The sequence below is a fragment of the Terrapene carolina genome, unplaced genomic scaffold, assembly GCF_002925995.2.
Source record: "Terrapene carolina triunguis isolate 2854851 unplaced genomic scaffold, T_m_triunguis-2.0 Scaffold232, whole genome shotgun sequence".
NCBI classification, from domain to species: domain Eukaryota; kingdom Metazoa; phylum Chordata; order Testudines; family Emydidae; genus Terrapene; species Terrapene triunguis.
The window spans coordinates 7,629,949-7,653,351 of record NW_020664583.1 but is presented as its reverse complement, the minus strand read 5'-3'; the positions used below and the strand labels follow the sequence as shown (position 1 = coordinate 7,653,351).

The 23,403-nt window shown below is 40.0% G+C and overlaps 1 protein-coding gene across 2 annotated transcripts in view; it reads right to left on the bottom strand.

The window, feature by feature from the left end:
* The window catches only part of NT5DC2 (5'-nucleotidase domain containing 2), a 71,480-nt gene that overhangs the window by 12,640 nt on the left and 35,437 nt on the right, over window positions 1-23,403 (bottom strand). For both annotated transcript variants that reach the window (XM_026656715.2, XM_026656714.2), the window contains exons 6-10: window positions 16,712-16,840; window positions 12,742-12,802; window positions 11,952-12,054; window positions 11,274-11,375; window positions 7,180-7,261 (exon numbers count right to left, since the gene is read on the bottom strand). In XM_026656715.2, the coding sequence (XP_026512500.1) occupies window positions 7,180-7,261; window positions 11,274-11,375; window positions 11,952-12,054; window positions 12,742-12,802; window positions 16,712-16,840 (477 nt within the window). The remainder of the gene's footprint in view (window positions 1-7,179; window positions 7,262-11,273; window positions 11,376-11,951; window positions 12,055-12,741; window positions 12,803-16,711; window positions 16,841-23,403) is intronic.

The following is a 23,403-nucleotide window of genomic DNA, read 5'->3' as shown; positions in this document are numbered from 1 at the left end:
GGGGGGGGGGGGGGGGGGGACGGACAGAATTAGAAGTCCAAGACACAGTAGGAGGGAGGAAGAGATCAAAATATTAAAATAAAATGAACCCAGAACAGAGAATATTGGGGAAACCCAAGATGTTGCTTCAAATCCCAAGTTATAAAAGGCTTATTTGACTTGTTTATCAAGGATCTATTGAAAAGAATCTCTCCTCCTTCCCCTCCCCCATTGCTGTGCCAGACAATATTGTTTAATCCAGAATTGGCTGCATTAACAGCAACAGTCAGGTAAGCATTTCAATCCCTTGTATTAGAACATGTTTAGATGGTTCTGAATTTACAACTGATTTAAATCCAAAACCAACACAAAGAACACCCGTATTCATAGGCGGAAAGTCTGAAAGCCAAAACGCTTTTGCAACTCAAGAGAAAAAAAAATTCCCGTGTTTGAACGTTTCCTAATGTCCCATCTATGCTCAGGAGGAGTGGAAGGAGGTAGGATTCCAGTTTCCCTTGAAAGTCACAAAGCAAACAGGACTTTTTAGAAAATAAGTAGTGAAATGCACCCACTGCAGCAATGCTGACCCTCATGCCTGTTTAAACTGAAGCTGGAATGAGCTTTACTCCTTGACCCAGTATTAGATTCTTCCAGCAGCACAATCTATTGCAGTAACAAAAACACAGGGAGCTGCTGGCCAAACTAATCAGCCATTTGGGCATCCTGTGTGCATATTGCACACATACTGGACTGCCCTCCTGTCCCATGATCATCATTACAAAAACCTGACCCAGCCCCATGCCACAGCATTAGCAATACTGGAGGACTTGAGTAATAATCCTATTGTATACTGCTCCAAAAGTCTCAAAATGCTTTACAGACTATTAAAAGCTCACAATAGCCCCATGAGAGTGTTACACCTATCTCCCAGATGGAGAACAGAAGTTGAATGACTTGCCCAAAGTCATTTCCAGTACTAGCAAGGCAGCCCAGCAGTCCAGACTTTAATTTTGCTATTGTAACAGCAAAACAGTGTAGGGTAACCAGACGTTCCGATAAAATCGGGACTGTCCCGATTTTGAGGAGTTTGTCCCGCGACCTGACCGAAGTACGGTCGGGACGCCTTTCGTCCCAATATTCCCCCCCCCCCTTTTTTTTTTTTTTTCACACCTCACCCGTCCGGGTCTTCGGCGGCAGGTCCTTCAGTCACTGACTGTCTTTGTTGGCATTTCGGCGGCGGGTGCTTCTGTCTTTGGCGGCAAGGTTTATTACCCGCTGCTGAAATGCCGCCGAAGGCCGGCGGCGACTGAAGGACCCTCCACCGAATTGCCGCCGAAGACCCGGACAGGTGAGTGTAACAATTAAAAAGGCACCCCCCCGCTGTGGCAGTCCCGATATTTTCCACTTAGCATCTGGTCACCCTAAAACAGTGCCTCATGCACTTTAAAGCAGGTCAAGAATTTAGAAATGCAATTTGGTATAGTACATTTCTAATCCTAAATCTTGCTCATGCTATGCTTGTGTGAGCCCTCGGAACATCTTGCTTTTGGCAGCTTTGCAACCTAGTGCATCCTCAACCAGTGGCTCCTAGCTGGCTGACAATGCTACTTTAAAGCTGCAGACCTAAGGTCACCTACTCCTGGGGGAATTCTGCGCCAAAAAATTAAATATTCTGTGCATAATATTTTAAAACTCTGCAAATTTTATTTGTTAACAAAAACCAACACTACATAATCATGCCAGTTTCAATTATTTTGGTAATTTATTTCAATATCTGTCAGCAAGTATGTCCATGACAATACAGACACAAAAATTCCCCCAGGAGTAGAGAGTTAAAGAAACCCCTATGACAACACAGTTCTTGTTTCTCTACCCCTTCTTCCCCCCCAGAGTCCAGCTGGGGGGGGCCAGACACCCACAATCCTCCCCCTCCCCCAGCCAATACACCCGAACCCACTAATCCCCAGAGCCCAGCCACAAGGCCCTGCAAGCCCAGATACCCGCACCCCATCCCTCCCAGAGCCCAGTCACAGCCCACAACTCTTCCCCTAGTGGCAGCCAGGAGCACTGCAGCCCATTTCTGTGAGGGAAGAAATTCCGCCCGCACTACGTTAATTTCTGCAAATTCTGCATTGTGCAGAATTCCCCCAGGAGTAAGGGTCCCAGCTACACTAGAAACCATATTGCTATCTATGAATTGCCCAGACAGTTTTACTCCTCTGGGACAATACAGAGCATGAAGCCAAGGACAAGACGTGAGAGCACTGGGAAAAAAGCACTCAGGGGGGGGGGGGGGGGAGAAATCTGGCTGTAGAAGGAAACTCTCAGGCAAGATTAATCTGTACTCATCTTTAGGAAATGCTGCAAAAGCTTCCTCTTTGAAAAAGATTTTCTGCCATAATCAGAAGGACACACAGAGTATCAACCACCCTCCCTCCCCCAAAATACCCCCACACCCTTCCCTAAGCAAAACTTTCTATAACCTAGAAAGGAAGAAGACGAACTCTGCATGAATCCTGCCAGGGACTAAGCTGTTGCCAATCTACTTTATGTGAAAGGTACTCCGATATTATGGTGACGGGTGGCAGTATAAAACTTTAAGACTGATAACTGAAGACATGGGTTAGTAAAAAGAAGCAAGCAGACTTAGGCTGGGAAATACCTGTAGCAACTACCTAGTAAGGAAGGGTAGTAAGGAAAGTTTGATTTGCAGAAATGAGAAAACAGGAGGCAGTGGGGTAGAAAGAGCCTCTGTTATTGCAATGGAAGATGAAGGGGGCAGCAATTCCATGACATGAGCCAACTGTCGTACCACTTGCCTACAAGGATCTTGGTAAGCAAACTACCACTGGGCTAGCTTCCAAGAGCAAGAAGATTGCATTGACTAGTCTCCTCACTACCACAGCCAGTTAGCCATTGCATTGTGCATACGTCTACACTGGCAACCCCACTAAATCCCTGGCTATTTGTCCAGTCACAGGAAATGACCAATTACTCAAAATCTAGAGCTGTCCAGCAATTTGCACTTGATATTTCAGTTTATTTTCTCAGCGCTACAATTCATTGCAAGAGTGACATTTGTACTTTTCCATGGAGTTTGAACATTTCCTCAGGCAGCCCATGACCTACTGTATGTTGCTAGGAGTCCGCTATTTCTGTGGTTAGCCTGTAATCACCAGTTAACAGAAGGCAGGAAATAGTGCTTACCCTGGGAACTTGCAGGAAGCTGTATTTTAAGTGTAAATTGTATTTAAATTGCTATCTTACTAATCAGAAGAAGTCAGTAGCCATCCTGCAGTTACCCCTGGGGGTGGACTGAACAGGCAACAGTTTTCTCCATCTCTCATTTTCTGAGACTGATAATTTATACTATTCATTGTTAAAGCTCTTACTTTGGCTTTCCAACTTGTATTAATGAAGGCTGGAAACTGGTTTATAATTCCCGCACTGGGCTCTCACATTGCCAACGTCACTTCTCACTCACTAACATGGTCTCCACAGAAAGCAAAGAAAGGCCAATTCTAATTAAAGTTTGGTTTCAAAAGTAAGTGACAGATTAGACAGAGTCAAGTGCTTTTCAGCTCTTTCTGTGAATTTCCTAATCTGCTAAACAGAGAAAAATTGAGGGGTTTGCTCTCTTTGGAGTCAATCCTGAGAAGAGACATGAGCAGGAGCTGAAAGTGCTCCGCACTCCTCAGGATCAGGGCATAGGAAGGGCTGAGTGTACTTATTTACACAGAAGGGGGTACTAACCTGATGGGAATATAGCATTGTCTGGGAAATGGAGTACAGACACAAACATGCAAACCTCAAATCTCGCCGCACTTGACCATTATGTCAGAGTCTGGCTCTGAATAAAGAAAGGGATGCCAGTTTTCCCTGTCCACCTACTTTTCTTTAAGTGCTCAGACACATGTGTAATGCTTTGCAGAGAGTAACCAATCAATCCTCACAATATCCTCATTAGGAAGGGAACTATCCCATTATCCAGAGGGAGAGCATTTTGAAAAACACAGTATTTAAGGTGCCAAGTAGTTTGTCAGCACAGGCATCTGATTTTCAACTGGGTAAAGAAGAAATCTGCAATCGCATTGCATGAGTAATGTACAGACAGGGAAAACAAGGCAAAATTTTAATCATGCTGTTAGGTATAAATACTAAAGCTTTGCAAAAGCTATACAGCATCATCAGGATGCAAGACAATGTGCTTTGCTATATTTAAGACAGGGTTTTTATAGGGTGGACATCTTTTTAGTAGGAAGGTGGTCTTGTAGACCACTTCCCTCTTATTCATGCAAAGGACATCCATTTTACCACTTGCAAACAGACAACACCACGGCTAGTGTAACAGCTTACTAGAAAATAGGAAAATACTTTAATTTTTGGCTGACTACTGTGAATGAGTGCTGGAAATAATGAGAGTAAGCACCTCAGTACACTATCAATAATAGTCCATGGACCAGAGCATGAGAACCCCCGACTTGGAAGATTCTTGTAGATGTAGGATTTATGAATACTACTTGGATTAGATGATCTCAAAGCGATTCACAAGCCATTCTCACAACATGCCTGAGGTAGGAACTCTATTTCTGGCTCTTCTATGGGACTGTGAGAGACCTTGGGAAAGTCAGAAATCTCTATATTTGTAACCACATGTAAGATTGAGTTAATACCTACCTCAAAGGCAGTACCTTCTCCTCGAGTAGCAAAAGATGCAATCTGTAAAATATAATCCATTCTGCAGGAGGATAAATGCTCCTCCTCTCAGTTACAATGGAACAAGCCCTTTTCATCCAATGTAGCTGAGCAGAGTCTGTTTCTAGGAAATTGGAGAGTTTGATAATTGGGTCCGGTGTCTCAGCCCCTGCGCTACACAAAGAGTCCATAAGGAAAGTGTGCTCAGTTATATACTTTTCTGGACACGTAACCTGGATAACAAACTGGATTGGAGATTGGACTGTTTCTGCCAGATAGTATTTTTGTGCAACTTAAGTTTTGGGCCAGGCTAACAACAATCTCTCTAAAACAGGGCTAGATATTTTTAAGCCATTTTATGATACTCAGAGACTGCTAACAAAATACTTGTATTTAACATACTTTGTGCAGAGTCTCAGAGCTACATCAGTCACTGACAGGAGCCTTAAAGAGAAGCTGTCATTTGACCTCAGATTAGCGTAATGGCTTTGGGTACAAGGTCTCTGGCATGAAGGGTTTGAATCTTCCCCCCACCCACAAGCAGGACTGCACAAGCTCCCAATTGCCCTTATAAGCACCATCAGGGCATCTGGGAGAATCCAGTAATTGGGAAAGGTATGAATCAATTTTGCTGCCTAAGAAAGCTAAGGGAATAATGGAGACTATCAGACACTCCCGCTAAGTTAACTGGAAGATTCCAGGTTTCAGAGTAGCAGCCGTGTTAGTCTGTATCCGCAAAAACAACAGGAGTACTTGTGGCACCTTAGAGACTAACAAATTTATTAGAGCATAAGCTTTCGTGGGCTACAACCAGACACCAAAAGACAAATCTTTATTTTAAAGGGTTACAAGAAGGTTACAAGGTTAAGCAGAGAACACTATTGACCATTCATATAAACTGCTTATTACCAGAAACACCTTAACCCATTATTAAGTATTAAATGCTCTATTGAAATTAACTCTTGGAATCAAAAACAAATATTTTCCAGTTCTCCTTTCTTCCTGTGCCAGGAAAGTAAATGAAGTCAAATTCTGCTTGCAGTTACCTTGGAAATAATAGCAGAATCTAATTCACAAGTATACTGCTAAAGCAATTAGACATAGCTGTTACTGACCTTTGCCCAAACTCACTCCCTACTAGTCAATAGGGAGGGAAATGTAAAAGTTTAGCAGCGATGGAAAGCTTTTGGCTTGTGCAATAACTGAGTATCTCAGAGTCTCAGAACTGAGATATATACAAGTAGTACTTGTCACTGAGGTCCAACACCAAAGATTAAAAATCTTGTCAAATCAAGAGAGCCATGCCATTAAAGGTTTTGTTTTTTTTGCCATCACTCCCATCCTGTACTACAGAGCCTGCGGCATAAGTCTGCAGTATTTAAAAACTGGAAGCCAAATGAAACTCAGTCACTCAAATACACAAAGGGTCACATTCTCCTGTTACATTAACACAATAGCATTGACTAAAATGAGGTTGTGTCAGTATAACTAAGAAAAGGAGAATTTCTCTCTGAGGAATGCATTAAGTACAAGGCCTATTGAAGAACAGAGCAGCATCCAACTTTGGTACATGCATGAAACAGAACAAAGACTGCTTTTTAATTTATTTGCTATCTTAGATATTTGTTTCACTTATTGCTTTTCAAGGAGAAACTCATACATGAGAAATAGGGAAAGATGAAAGAATTTCTGATGTTCTTGGGACAAGTCTACACACAGAAGGCGCACTGGTTTTATTAAATCAGTGTACCTTCTGTATGTGGACTCTCTTATACAACTAGTTATATCAGTTCAGTTTGCATCTGTTAAGTGCACAGGCACAAGCTAAACTGATATAAACCAAGTTTAAACTGATTTAAGAAAGTCTCCATATAAAGTTATATTGGCTTAACTAAATAGTTATTAAAGAGTCACATCTTTAGTTATAGAAGTACAACTGTGTTTAGACCAGGCCTTAGGAATGATCTATTGAGTGCTTGCAGTTGCAAGGGTCTCAGACCTATTATCTCTAGAACAGAAGAATCCCAGTTTTAAAGATCTGAAGAAAAGCATAACAGCAGAGATCTGACAGATGTACTGGAGATACTGAAAGTGTCTGAGTGGAGGTGAGGGAAGGGGAGAGGAGGAGTCTTGAACACCATGGGAATCTCCATGGAGAGAGAGCAGAAAAAAAAAAAAAAGGAATGGAAGATGCCATCTGTAACAGTCGCCACTGGTGTGTGTGGATTCTGACCCATGCCATGTGCCTTCTTGCCCTTGTCACGTAACTGGGACCAGGACTCCCTCACGAGCACTCCTGTGTTTCACACCCCTATTACACCAGCCCTCACAAATATTCAAATGAGCTATTTTTCATATCACCAAGACTGTACAGCTTTTGTGCTTTAAAAAAAAAAAAAAAAAAAAAAAAAGCTTTCACCAGGCTGAGAACATAGGAATTATATTAGTCCCTATGGTTTTAGAGGTAATGAGCAAAGGAAATACAAGGCTTTATATTTTATTTACCTGTTTGTAGATCTTTCCCTTTTCTAGTTTGTTTATTTTGTCCCATTGGAGTGAGCCTTTGTCATCCAATTTTCTAAAAGGTCTAAAAAGGAAACGGGGGAGCAAGAGTTAAGTAACTCACATTTTTCCAATTGCCATACACAGCTGTAAATCACGTCATGAAGCTCCTAAATTAATGTTATGTAACTTGTACAAAGTGAATTTTAAGCAAAAAGTGACCTTTAGCTTCCTCTTCTCATGAGAATAAAATCTAGTTTTAGCCTATTAAAGTTTTTGTATTAACCCTCCCTACACTACCACAAACACCTGAAAGGTCTGTATTGCTTTTGAGGGACCAGGAAAACAAATGCTACAGTCAGGCAGCCTTTTGCCCAAACATGTTCCTACAGTGGCTACTCTCTAGTTTTGAGGCACAACACACCCCATTACATACTACGCTATTAGGAAATCTCAGAATAGGGAAAAGCAGCTCTTGTAGCAGCAGAAAGTGGTGGCTGGTGGAATGGGGATGTAGCCTCCTCTCCTAAAGCCATCTTGGCATTTATACAACCTAGAAGTGGAAGAGAATTCTCTGTGTGCCATCTTGCTTGTCTCCCATCAATGTAGGAGTGGTCTCTGTTGTACAGTTTCTGTCCTAGTGTTGTGACTAAAAAGCAACGGGTTGCTAGCCATTTCCTTGGGAAACTGTTCCACAGTGTAATACAGCTCATTATCAGCAAGCTCTTCCTGATATACAACCCATGTTTTTTCACCCTATTAACCCTTATTATATGACTTGCTGCTCTGCTAACAGTCCATCTCATTTTGGGGTATACTGCCCTTCAAATATTTGTAGGGCTATGTCTCCCACAACCCCACTTAGTCATTCAGCCAAATTCTATTTAATCTTAATTCTTTCTCTCCATAAATCTGGCTCCATTTACACTTCATTTTACAATTTATAGCACGAAGGCGTTGATATTCAAAAACCCCAAGATCTACACGCTGTATGTAGATACCAAGACAAGCTGTAAATCTCTCTCATGATAATGTAGATTAGTCACCTCCTCATGCCTGAAAGGAAGTGAGGTGCCCACCTGTGAGTGGCTGTTAGGTTCCTAATAATAAGGAAGGCTGACTTTAGATTAAATAAATGAAAAATAAAAAAAATATTCTGATGCCACTTTCCTACACTATTAGAAACATATGGATGTGAGAGAGGGAAATAAGGAAAACTAGTTCTATCTAGTATGGATATTCCAAGATACTGTACCAAGAATACTTGTAATCCTCAGCCTTTCAGAGTACTCTCACTTTCTGAACCTGTTTTGGTAGGTTACTTATTATTAGGATTTATACAAAAAAATAAAGGGGACATCTAACCAAGGCTGTCATAAATTACAGACACAAAATTATACCATCCACAGAACAAACTACCCTCTCCCACACATAGTACAGCTTTGATAGAAATTCAAACATTCATTATTTAACATGGTTTATAATGATGTACAAAAAACAGAGTATGAAGTAAGGTGTAAAGGTTTAGCGCTACAGAATAAGAAGCAGCATAGCAACAACAGGACTATTATTCACTCTTTGCACAGAATCAAATACTAGATACTGGAGATGGGCCTGGAACCTTGTCACCATACCCAGAGTTTCCAAACCAAGGCTGATTACAGACGGAGAAACATTAGTAAAAAAACACTAGTAAATTTAAGAGTTCTCTGAGAGAACAAGTGTGCCTAACACCAAGATACAGTTATTTAGATCTTTTGATAATTATTCAAACAATAGTGTTATTTATACATAGCATTGTCTGCTAACCAGTTGGTTCTTCAACACAACTGTGAATTGTGCAGTATTTTATGTAAATTGTAGTGGTTCCCCCTAATGCTGCCCTGGAACAAATGAACTGGTGGTGTTTGTATGCAGAGGTCTCAGAAGATTTTTTTTTTTTTTTTTTTTTAATACTAGTTAAAAGCATTCACTTAAAGTTACAGGAATGTAACAAGGTAGAAGTTAACTCTCTCCAATGTGCTACTGTTTCCGCAGAGATCTGTAGCGTAAATGGTCTTTGGTGGGTCAGTAAGCAGCATTGTATTGTCATGTCACAGGATGAATGGCTCTCATGGGACATGGGTCCACCCCTACCAGACATACTTAGTGCACTTCCCAAGGTGGAGAAAATGAGCAAAATACATGACAGGCAGGCCTCGAGGGGGCTGGAGGGAGGAGACAGCAAGGAGACAAGACAGACGCCTGTGGAGAGCTAGAGGGAAGAAGGGAGACTCCAAGTAGGAAACCCAGGGAGAATCAGCGTTCGGTACAGACCCAAAAGGAGCACAAGAAGGGAGCTCAAGTGTTGCTGGGAGACTGCAGAGCCCAGGAAGGGCTACAAGTTGAGCTCAGAGGGCAGGCTGAAGGTTGTTTTGAAGTCTGAAGAGAAGACTGATCCTCAGAAAAGAAGGGTTCTACTCAGCTTGAGACTGGGGTGGAAGACTGTTCTGGACTTGAAGACCCCAGAAGGGGTGGATTTTTCTTTAGAACTTAGCTGGAAGGCCAAGTCGCCGAAGCAACCAAACCAGGATGGAAGTTTGGGAAAGCCAAGCTGAGCGAGAGGAAAAGGAGGCAGTGGCTAGCCTGAAGCCAGACAGCGTAGGTGGCCTGTCACAGTGCCACGACAGGTCACTACAAACAGTTAAACTGGTTCACTGTTGTCGATTGATGTGAACATTTATACTACTAGGAAATGGTCTTTAAAGTTAATGTAGTGCTGGTGAAAGATGCTGGCTTTAGAGCACTAGATAGTGAAGTTCTTTAGGTAGGCAGAAAACAGTTAAATTATGGACAGCGTCAGCACAAGCCTCTCAAAACGAACCTCCCAATTCACCTATACCTTGAAATATCTCTAGGTAGCAGATGAGAGGGCAACCTAATTTTCATGGTCTGTTATCTCCAGGACCTTTTTGCTAAGGCTACTAATTGTGTTCAGAGGGTGTGTTTTGTTCAGAGTAGATGTGCACTATTAACTGAGTGAGCACAATAACTGAATCCTGCACTTTCATCATGAACAGCAGCAGCATTACAGATAAAGACTTGCAAAAATATGCAGTAATTAAGAAAATAGTTATCCATGCCAATAAAAATGAAGCTGGTTTTCAGTAGAAAGCCACCTCCCTGCTGAACCGATCAGGTTTTTGGTTTGCAAAAAAAAAGCAAGCAAATATGCTTAATGAATGGGGAAAACGCTGAACAATTCCACTCCTAACTGGGCTAATGGCTGGATTAAAAAGAATATTCTCTGCTCTTGATAATAGAATAAAATTGTGTAATTCATAAGTTGAGGCAGCACTGTAAAAAGATACAGGTTCTCTATATCTGTTTTCAAGAGCCAGCATGACCACTTCTCCCTTCTTATTTTGCAAGTCTAAAGGAAATCATTACCAATAAAAAATAAAAAACTGATATGTCAGAAATGTTTTCCTAGGAATGTTTTCTTTAGTCGCCAAGTATAAGAGTTACTAAAAAGAGAAATAAGGAATAAAAATTAAACCACCACCACCACATACTGGGTGAAAGTACCAAGTAATTAAGAAACCACCCAACTTAAGTTACTTTGCCATTTGTTGGAAGGCTTGTTAAGTGCAGCGGGGGGGGGGGGGGGGGGAAATTGGCACATTCACAAGTTATACAATGTCCAGGCTTATTCAGCTTTCATACAAAGCATTCTGCTATTCTGTTCCTTTCCATTTCTTCTTCTGTACCATAAAACTTCTGATTTAACTTTGTTAAATGCCCCAAATTTAGGAACAAATTCTGCTTAGGATTTCAATAGAACTGCTTTTTATTAACGGAGGAATATATTTGCCATAATAGATGCATTTAGCTAATGAATATCGGGAAGCAGGGGACCCAATTCTGCACCAGGCTTAGAATTTATGATCTAATACACACACACAGGCACTCACATACTCGCACCCTCCCCCAAGAGGGTGGACAGTTTTGATAACAATACTTTTGAGATGGGTGGAGAGAGAAAGCAGAGGGAAATGTTTGCTTCGGAAAAGTGCAAGCCACAATGCAGCAGTGCAATACACTACAATGGAACATACTTGCGTCTATCAGTGAAAAAGGTGGGTTTATCAGCTTGCACAATGACCATGTCAAAGAGGTCCCGCCAGTTCTTGCCAACCATATGTTTCATTCCTTTATCTCTGCAAACAGGTGGAAAAGTTAATATTCCAAGTAATCCAATTTCAATTGGGCTTAAAACAATTTTTTTTTAAAATGTAGTAAGTCTTGAAGCACAGAGACTTCAAAAAACTTCTGACTCCATTTGACTGCACATAGGAGTTGCACATCAGTTGTTGATCACTAACTGACTCCTACCATGACTAAGGAATTCTCCCTCTACCCTACCCTCAAAGCTCAGCAACTCTGTGTCTTCAGGAAGCAGAGCAAGTCTGCTGGCTCAGGAGATATTGCTCTGTTGGTATCAATAGTAAAAATGATGGCAAAATAATACTGGCCAGTCACAGCCCCAAAAGAAAGCCAGAATAACAGCTCCCTCAAAGACAAAAGAACTCTTGTGTGGTATGCCTGTTTAATAATCTTTTACCACAAGCCACTGCTCTCTTCCCCCAATCGAATAGAATTCCACTGAAATGTCCCATTAAAAACAGCCAGTTTACTACCTTCAAAGCCTCATTGAGGAAAATAGGCCCCAAACCGTAGTCTAATGCATGCAATTATAACCATTGATTCATATTTTCGTAACAGACGATACTCACACAAAGCTGAAGGGGCTGTTTGTAATAAGGAAGAGTTTCTTGTTGAGGTTAACCAGTCGGTTTAGGACAGCATAAGTTTCATCCCCATGAAGAATGTATTTCTCTGTTTAAAAAACAAAAAAACCCACACAAGTCTGTATCATCTTTTACTATCAATTTTTTCCACCCGCATATGGTTTACAATTTTGCCAGAGGGTTTTTAAAAAGGTTACCTATGAGACATCACCTGGAATGCAGAGGCCCATACTCTTGGGTACACAGCGTTATAATTATTGAAATAATAAGCAAGATGAATAGAGAATTACAGCAACAACAAAATAAAAAGCTAGCTTTATGTACTAGAAGAGTTTGCAACCCCCATGCACAAGTGAGTTAAGGTGCTTTTGGGAGGCAGGTAAACGTGAAAAGACAAGATGAACAATTACAGTGTCATAGGGCTGACTATATAGTGAAGAAAAAAAAAAAGAGCTCATCTACAATAGCTATGGCCTTCCCATATGGTACATTTTCCACTTAACTGCTAATATCCCCAACTTATAGGCAAAGAAAATAATGCTGGAGGAATGAAAGGACTGTTCTTTTCTTTGTAAAACAGCCTTGGTCAATACCAAAATACCTCTTTCAACTCCTTGGATAGCTTTAAACATAAGCTATGAACATGACCTTATCACTATCAGTTCTAGTCTGGTGATGTACTGTAAAACCAAATAATCCATTTACACATGTAAACATTCAATAAAATATGCATTAGCACTGAAAATTAAGAACAATGGATTTAAACTTAACTGACCCATGTCCTTCTCAATCCATTTGTACATCATTCCTTTTACGTGCACGTCTTTAATGGCATCCTAAAAAAGGGGAAAACGACAGCTTTTTGAGTTTTAAATCTGAAATTCCTGACGGAAACATCTAGTCTGATGCAGAACTTCAATTTTAACCTGTTCTGTGCAGGTGTCTGTGTCAAGATTTAAGGGGTGTTGAAACAATGTTCTTCACTCCATATACCAAAAAAATTCTCCTTATATAAACAAGGATCATTAAAAAAATATATATATTGATCTGCCTATGTATGTCTCTTTCATTATATATAATAAGGTGAGGAATCCCAAATAGTGCATGGGTGTCTGTCTCTTTCCTATATGTATGAAAGAGACCGCACCCATGCACTATTTGGACCTGCCCAACCAAGAATCCCAACATCTCCCCCATTTAACAAGGCCTGCAAGCTGCACACATTCGTTCCAAGAGTGTCACTCTTTAAACCATCCTATTTTCAGATTGTGTTTGTTAAATTTGTTTTACTTCTGTTTTTTAAAGCCAACACCAATTTCTGGGGTGGGGGTGGGGAGTGAGTGAGTTACAGACACACTTTTCATTTGTAAGGGTTTGGAAGTTAAATTTTTCCTAAGGAGCTTAAACTGGACATTTTTAGATCAGACACGTTCCATCATATCACGTGTTGTACCCCTTCACTGCAGATTCCTATATTCAGGGTCTACAATAATTTTAAACAAACATTTATATGCAGCAGCAGATGCTTACAGGGTTCCTTTGTGGTGGTGGCGGCAGAGCTGATATTCAGCAGCCACTCGAAGGCTATTTAATTGCTTGCTGACAGAGGAACAGTTTGAAGATTTGAACTGCACATCGGGACATAATTTAATAAATTGGACTTAAGTCTTTTGACATTTGGAGTTCAGAGATAAAAATCTGGTTAAACCCTAAAAACTGCTGCCCCATGTCATTCACCAATAGATCAGTCTACTGGATTCAGAGGCACAGGTACCAAACAGTGATGGGTTATCACCACAAGTGCAAGTTCCTGTGCAGAAAAATCTCTTCTGATGACCTGACATTGGGGACACAAGCAGACAACAGTAAGTCCTTATGTGCCAAAACTATATTCAGAGTGGAGAAAAGAATGCCAGGTTTGCTAGGCTCCTTGGTCGCAGACTCCTTATTCCATACAAATAAAAAGAGAGCCTGGAGTTGTATTGCAGCTGGAACCTTGAAAACCCTGGGAGATGCCACGTGATGTTAGAAAAGCTCTCTGAAGGATGGCAGGGCCGATAAACAGTTATGCGCTTTGTCCCCCAATACCAAGATTGCAGACCAACCTGAGCCCGTGAACAAATTGCTCACTTGCTTTAATCCCTGGGGCAACCAGTTAATATTTGACCTTTCGACCAGTACACAGTGCCAAGCTTCATATTAAAGACGACAGCAGGTCTTTGAGAAGTGCCCCAAGATAACTGTGAATGTTTAGATTGCCCATGATAAATGTGTCTTGCCCACTAACAGCACGAGTTAGGATAAGTGTTGCCAACATGAGCCTGATCCTAAAAATACCTTTTAGTTCACTGAAAAAGATTTCCTACAAGGGTGGAGGAGGGGCTGCCAGTTTCTTTCCAAAGCTATTACCAAAGTATGTGCATCATTATTATGAGAATGCTCAGTTCTAGGAGTTAGCAACAGAGTGGGAGGAGTTTTGTATTTATTTCTTCACAAGAACTTCTGTCCTACTTTGCTGAATAATATTCTGAACCATGCCTGGCAGATTCTTTGCCTTCCAAAACACAAGAATTAGCCTCAGGGAGTAGTGACATGAACAAGTAAGGTTTTAAAGAAGTATATTTACCCTCATTAGTCCTCAACTCAGACAAGATTCCCCCTGCCCCCCCATTCTGCATTCATTGGACACCCATCAGAACACACCACAGCAGGATGATTAATAATTATTGTGCTTTACGTGTTCAGAATGCTGAGCAGATATCAACCCAAACAATGCACCCAGTGAGGTATATGCTGTAAGCATCCACTTTATACACATGAGAAACTGCAGAAGATAAGGTGAAGTAACTTGAGGCCAAAGAGCAAGCCAATGCAACAGCCAGGATTAGAACTTAAGAATCTGACAGTGCACTCATTCTTCTGGATCACACTGTAGTGAATATTGTTGCCATCCGTTAATAAATGGCATTGTTTTAAATGTGCTTATTTATACCTATAGTACAGTCATTTGGTCCCAAGTTGTAGATCCATCCAATGGCTTTGATGAAACCATTGACTGACTCCTCAGGACTCACTCCAAAACCAGACTAAACAAGTGTAATGCAATTCAGGAAGGTCTTTTCCATCTTGATATCCAGCCAGTCAAGTACTAAAATAAAATATGCTATGTACATTCATCTCTGTAGTCTTTTCCCCTGCCCTGTATATTACAACATTGGTAGGACAGCTCCCAGAAGCTGAAAATTACACAGCTGTTTTATATACTTTCATCTGCTATACAAGAAGAAAATTTCATAGACTGTAATGGTGAAAAGCATTAGATTAATCTACTTAATGAATTGTCCTTTAGAACGTTTAAAATAACCAGACACTAAGTTAGTACCAACTGTATACAGATTTTTTTTCCAACCCTTAACAGCAGAAAGAGAAAAAATATTCCATGTTTTGATCATACAAATACCTGTATTTTAAATCTGAACATCAGCTCAACAGAAAACTCTAGGTTAGGTTCAAGTTAGAACAAAGCTTCCCATTTTCTGAAGTGTAAACATTCAGTTGGTGTTTCGAAACACCAACATCTTTTAGCTCACAGATCTTTTTGTATTTTGCAACTAATTATAAAAAGGTGATACTCAAACTATCCATGCTCTTAACATCACAATCTCATAAAGACAGGATAAACCTATCTGTCCTCCAATCACCCCAGTAGGATACTAATGCCACAGAGTAAAATAGAACAACATCAATTAGCCCTTGTCCAGTTGTTCTTACACTTTGGAATAGTATGGGTTGAAAGGATGCATCTTCCCTAGGAAAACGAGGAGTTAACACAAGGTAAAAATCTTAGTGAACATGAGTTAAGTAAGACAAAGCAGTTGGAGTTTTCACACGTTAGCAGGTTGAGGTAAACCAGGTTTACCTTGAACTACCTTGTCTTCACTAGGATTTTACCTTGAGTTAGAACATTCTTTTTTCCCCCCAGGAAAGACAAAAAGTGCAGTGATGCAGTCCTTACCTTTAGGTGAAAATTTGCACACTGCTTCTCATAAGACCCCAATTAATCAAGTAGGAATTGAGAGCCCCTGCCCATGGAGGAGAAACCATATGTCCTACATGGGGGAGACCTGGAGTCTTTTAGGGCTCTATCTAGGTCAAAGGATGCATAGGACTCACCAAAATTTTACCTATAAATTAACTGAAAATTCAGAATACAACCAAACCATTAGGCTAGTCAATAATCCCCTCACGTGAGTGAAGAGATATCCTGCCCATATTGGTGGGCAACATCAGAAAAATTAGATCAATGTTAAGGGTTTGGGGTGGTTTTTTTTGGAGGGGTGAGGGTGATTTTTTTTTTTTTTTTAAATTGCCCCTTTTAAATAAGGGAGGATCAGACAATGGTCTACAAATAAAAGCTGGGCCTTCCTGAAGCACGTTGAATTAAATAATTCAACTCTTCTGTCATTTTTGGGGCCCTGACCTAGCAGGCCTCTAAACACTACCAAAATAAATGTTAAAATAATAATATAGTGATCTAATAGTATACAAAGATCTCAAATGTGTTTTTTTTTTTTTAAAAGCACTGTATGTGCACCAAGGCTCCCCAATTAAAAAACTAGATGTTAGAAATAATAAAAGCTTGAGTTTGATAGTACAGAGTTCACAAGTAACAACAAAAAGATGTAATATTAACTGTGCCATATACATACTGTTACATCAGCATTTCAAGTGTTCCTTATACTCACAGATATGTCCTTGTAAAGATGAACCTGGTCAAACTCAATGCCATGATTTATGAAATAGTCAATGACAGAGGAGAGCAGGGTCATTTCAGGAAGGGAGAAGATGTCCATGAATTGTTTAATTGAAGGACCCTGATCAGAAGGGGGAAAAAAAAATTGTATTAGAAATTGCAAGAAAGCTGTGAATGTGGTGTTAAAGAGTTCTGAATGGTTTCCCATGCCAATTAAAGGGGTGTGTGTGTGTGTGTGGAGATTGTACCCCCGCCCCCCCCCCCCCCAGCTCCACAAGCTAATTAGGGTTTGCTCACATCAGTTTCCAGATGAGACCTCCAAAGCAAGCCTAGGTACTGCTGGATGCATCAGCAACTTAAAAGATGGCACTCTGCCCTTAAATTAGGTACTTATATAATGTAACAGTTCTTTGGAGCACTTGACAAAACAGGTTTCCTGACCACTGTGGTCATTAGATAACCACAGCACTTTCTATAAGTGATGGGGAATTAGCCAACCTAATACAGTATTCTTCGCTTCCTGTTCAGAACTGCTGTACAACATTGCAGTGCACTGAGAAATGGTTGTGTTCCACTCCCGAAGGGGCTACAGGTATCCCTGTAAATCCCCCTCATCCATCTCACAAGAGTGCCAGGAGGCTTAGTTAAATGTTTATGATGTGTTTCAAGACTCTCAGATGCAAAGGCATCAACACTTTAAAATATTATGCTTAATTATTCTCCTGGTGAGGTTTCAGATGGTATTTAACTGATCAACAAGTAGCAAAATGATTTAAACAATGTGTGCCCAAAAGATAATGGTCAGAAAACTCCTGCCACACAATGCGATAGCTCCCCAGTTATTTCAATCCCATTAATTATACAAAGGCTGAGTTTATTGTAAAAGTTATAAAATTAGTAATAAAAAATTAAATTTCTATGGGCCTAATTTGGCCCTGCTGTGAGTAGATGTTACTCTAGAGATCGCATTGTCAAACAGCAGTTTTTGGACCACGAATTCTAGTTTAATATAATTTGCTAGCTTTATACATGTAGAGCTCTCTCTTCTTAAATACAACAGGACTTTGCCAGAACACAGATACAAAATAACCACCACTGCATCTCTTTCTGATGTACGAAAATTTGCAAGAGAGATTCCCAAATCTCTCCTGAGAGCTGCAGATGAATAAGTAATTTAGCTTTTCATTTGTCTAGTGCCAGAGTGGCTGTGAGAATAATTAAAGACATCTGGTGACGGAAAAGCAGTTTGGGAAGTGCTTGGAACTGCTCAAGAATCTATCTTCTATCTAGCTATTACGGATATCTGTGCACTAATTGCATACCCCAGAGCCTGGAAGTTTGACCCATAAACAAATTCCCTAGCAAATAGAGACCTATAGGCCCAGCACACTCCAGCATGTCCATGGCCTCAAAGTCAATGCATATAAAGGCAGTAACATGGAAAGTATACACACATAGTATACAGATATGAGGAAATGATCATAGAAGACCTGTACCCCGAAGGAGAGAGGGTGAGTGCTGACTCACTAAGAAATGTATGTCATCAAACGCTCTAGACGCAGTAGGCATCTTTCACCAGGCACAAGAGATAGAGTGTTTCCAGAAATATTTTCCAGATGTTTAGTGTTCCCAACCCCATGGTGACAAAAGCACTACCACAGAGCTCAATGACAGCTCCTCCTCCTCCCCCTCCATGGCCAGTCATTACTGAGGGAAACTATGTGCCAGTTCCTCAAACCAGGCCACAAAGAAGTGTTGCATCCAGGCAACCTGCACAGAGTTAAGTTAAGATACTGTTCCATTTCATCCCAGATGGAAGAGTCCATTGGTTCATCCATTGTATTAGATGATATCTATTACAAGAGTGTCAAAATACAGGTGACATTTTAATTGATAAAACATAGCTACCTTGATTGGAATTTGGTTAGGAGACTCATGTTGAGACCTTTGCTCTTGCAAAAGCGTCATGTGATTGTTAATGACCAGAAGTAGTAAGGACCTATTTTTACATCTAATCCAAGAGACAGCACCTTCTTTATTAACTGATGTAACAACTTGTATTACTTTTCATCTTTCAGTATGAAGAGATTTAATTATATTTATTGCACAAGAGCATTCTGGCACTACTAAGATGACAAGAACACTGAATCTGTCTATTTAATCCGACTATTGGTTCATCAAGACTAATGCCCTGCCTTTGGCAGAGGTCAATAACGGATACTTCAGGGGAAAATCAAAACCCCATAGAATGCATGTATGCAGCAACAGAATGTCAAGAGGTGTCTGAAGAATTCTGTCCTGAACCTTATGGCAAGGAGATCATGATGGTCTCTCCTGATGTTAAAGTATATGAGATTAGACCACAACGTGGTTTATTTATATTTTAGCTTGGTTATAGAATTACCTAACCCCTTTTAAAATACAGTATTTATTCCATGACCTCATTACAGTGCATTCCACAGAGTAACTGAATACTCATCTCCTCATACTATTGGAGTTGTATAACAAGGAGGAGGGACTGATCAGTTTCTGCTACGCCCCCCCCTCCCCCCCCATAATGTAATTCATATACTTTAGTCAAGCCCCCTTCTAATGCTTCTCCCTTCCAGGCTTTAAAAAAAAGTTGGAAGTTCAGAGCACAATATTACACCTCTGAACTAAAAAAGCATGTAAATCCTTATGGATTTACTATCCACCGACACAAACTGTCTCATAGCTCTTCAAAGGATACTGCAAATATTCAGCTCAAGAAAGAATACAAATGGGTTTTGAAAGTGATTCTGCTTTCCTTACTGCAAGCCCCCATAGCTTAGAAAGTGATCATTAAAAAGAGATCCAGTGTAGCTATGAAGTGATGGTGAGGGAATTTCTTCTCCTCCTTTACAGCAAGGAGAGTCAAAGGAGTTTAAATTTGTGCACAGTGATTTTAACAAATACCTTATAGGTCCAGGTTAGAAACCAAGAAGGCAAGCCAAACATCTGTGATAAACTTCAGGAGTTTATGGGGAATCTGTTTTAATTAGTAAGCAATCAGCAGAAGCACAGAAAACATTAGCTTTAGTTCCTCGGAAAGTACTTGTAGGAACTTTGCACTGATGTTCTATATTTCTGATTCTAATATAGACTTCCAATTCTCTCATTATGCATTTTATTTAATTCAGTTGGTCTTTAATCGTTTAGAATTGAATAATTCCTTCGAAGTATACTACAGACACAGGAAGTTTAAAAGTTTGCATTCAGCTGTGAAAGATACAGTAGAGAGGATTTGCTGAAACAGAAATAATACCTAATGGCAGATGAGAGACTTGTTGGATCTCCGGGTCTTTCTGACACAAATCCTATGCAACATGTACTGTTGTGTTTGGAATGATAATATTAAAAATCTGGAAGGGAATAAGAAAATAGACTTTTCTCCTAATTATGATTAAGATTGGTTCAACCAAGTTTGGTCAACACGGCATAAACAAGCTGAAGAGGGAGAATTCCATTTTTTCTAGTTCCATAAAATAAACCTGACCCTCTCTAAAACTGATGTGCTCATCTTAGCCCATGGCAGGGCACTGTTTCCAGAAGGAACCATAAAAAGCATTATACACATTAGCCCTTTAATCCATGTAATAAATTCTTAACATGCTTAAGTGTCAGTCATCTGCCTACTAGCAAGAGTCAATAATAAAATCTACCATGGATTTCCCAACATGTGAGCAAATTTAAGTCCCGATTCCCCAGTAGGGACTGGAGTATGTTCGGTGATATTTGAGGGGCCTTTGCACGTGTCTCACACATACACAGACCTGGAGAAGAGCTCCGTGTAAGCTCAAAACCTTGTCTCTCACCAACAGAAGTTGGTTCAGTAAAAAAAAAAAAAAAAAAAAAAAAAAATTCCCTCCCCCACCTTGTCTCTCTAACATGCACAGAGTATCATTGACTGGCTCCTGAACAAGCCAGATCTTCATTGCTCATCACCAAAGGAAGATTCTCCTTGTGAAAAGGGGGAAGAATTAAAAAAATAAGTAAAACGATCTCCCTGGTATCAAAAATGGGAACAAAAGGAAAAAAAATGATGAAAATGTTAATGTGTCTAAGAGATCACAAAGAAAGGTAGCTAGTTATATTAGAGCACAAGTACTACTGTAGCTATACTTCATACTTAAGGCAGGTGCAAGTCTAAAAAAATTGGAAGTTTGCTATTCACAAAAAGAGTTACATTTATGAGTACTGTGTGTACAGATATTTCACATTCTAAACAGACATACTCACAACTTAAGAGCTGTGAATAATTCTCGGCCACAAACAAAGTATTTGCTTTTCCAAAGGGCTAACAGCTCAGATTAGCCTTTCCCATGATAGAGAAATCAAAGTGACCTTGGATTGTTGACTTAGCACAACTGACTTACAGGGGTATTACTGGAATGTTTTGAGGAAGCCTGCAGTTCAGCTACCAGATGATTCACCAATGCCAGAACTAACTCAGGATCTGAAATGAGGTTGGGGGTGGGATTTATGAACTTAGTTTTTCCCAAATCTTCCATGGCTCGAAGCTAGACAGTTCTTCCAAAAAGAACATTTGACTCCAGCCCAGCTCCTTTTCAGCCAATGTAGACAAAATTGAAAGGTGCCAGTGGAAGAAACTTAATATTGCCAGACCTCTGACTGTGCAAAAAACCCAAACACAGCGAATCTGATCCACAGAGAATAATTAAAAAGCAGTTTCTGGAGCCCTATGCAGTGCTGAAGGCAGATGGATTTCTCTGGCTGTCTGTGTTGCTCATACATGCACTTGAATAATAATCCAGGCTCAAGGTTAACCGATGCACATTCATTCTCTGGAAATAGTATTCAAGACAAATGGAAGTATTCAATCCAACATACCTTTTATATTTAACATTTAAAAATGTTTTTTGAGTGAAAAAAGCAAATCTAAAGATATCTGAGCTATAATGTAGCTCATCATGGAACAGGGATTATAAATTCTAATTTTATAGTATGAGACAATATATTCATGTAATGTTTAAGAAAAGTTTTGTAAATGAGTTCCAATAGTTCATGAATTAGGGACCCAATCTTATGGGATTCCAGGGGCTTCTGTATAGATTATTTAAGTTAATCTTTCTATCTACTCAATGGAACTCAGTGCTCAGTCTAGAAGATACCATCAAAGATGCTTAGTTTTGCAGTTCTCAAACTGTGGATTTGTGTCTCCAGAGATAACATGCTTGTTAACAGCAAAAATGTTTTTAAATAAAATAAATAAATAAATGGTGAGAAATAACAGACCTCAACCCAATTGCCCCTCTGCAAATTTGTGTACACAGAACCTCTCTCTAAAAGTGAAAAGTTTCAAAAAGTTCAATGAATAGAAGATTGTTGGGGGCGGAATAGATCTGGACAAGGAGAAGTCTGGAGATAACGTGAGACAGGAGGGACAGGCAGTAGAAACAAATGTTAAACTGTTTGAGCAGCATATTCCAGAAGTCTTGAGGTCTTTGAGGGTAGCCTTCATTGATTTGAGGTCTACCATAACTTTCTCTCACTAGAAGGGAAAACCTATAATGGAAGCGGGCCATAAAAGAGGCCCAGTTTGGGAATATTTTAATTAAGTTCCTCTACCTGTGGGTAAGACAGGCATGTGTGCAAAATGCAAACAGCGCGACAAAGAAATGCAAGGTCTGGTTGCCCGAACGAAACATCATGAGAAGTATTCCTTCTCAGGAGGAAGCTGCGTTGAAGATGAAAGGAACATGTCTGAACATGCAGGATCTTCAGGGGGTAAATTTTTTATTTCATACTTCTTTCTTAAGGACTGCCTGTCTTCCTTCTGGACTATTCTTGAATTCTCATGTTTGAGAAAAAATATATAGTTGTTACTCTATGGTACTATCATTTTCGATGCAGTTGTGATCAAAAATAAATATCTGAAATAGGCAGATCTTCCTTTTACAATTTCACCTTTAAAGTAGTACTGAGTGTCAGTGAATGTAATGAGTAATACTAAATCAGCAGTATGGTAATAATCCTTAAATAACTGCATTGACTTATTTTGTTTAGGAGAATCCATCCTCAACATAGAGGATTCTGAAGACTATCTACCTTCAAGACCACCACCATTTTCTATAGTTTCAGAGTTATCTGCCAATGACAGTGTTTCAGTCACATCATGTATGTCACATAGCCACAGTATATCACCTGTAGCAAAAAGGAAAAAAAAAAAAATCTCCATCATCCAGAAACAACCATAGATAAGTTTGTGATAAGAACCAGCAAATTACAAAAAGAGGTAATTGATGAAAAAATTGCCCTGTTTGTTTATGCAACAAACTCTCCTTTCCGGTTGATTGAGAACCCACACTTCATTAACATGGTTCAGTCATTAATACCAGGATACAGTCCACCCAATAGAGCAGATGTCACAGGCAAATTGCTGGATAAAGTGTATGAAAGAGAAATTGAGCAGTGTGTAAAAGTCTAGAGGGTAAAATTGTTAACCTGAGTCTTGATGGGTGGAGCAATGTCCACAATGATCCTGTTGTATGTGCTTGTGTGACAACAGAAGGGAAGAATGTCTTCCTTACAGAAACAATTGATACATCAGGAAATGCACACGCAGCAGAATACTTACAAGAAGTACACCTCTACCCTGATATAAACGCTGTCCTCGGGAGCCAAAAAAAAAAAAAAAAAAAA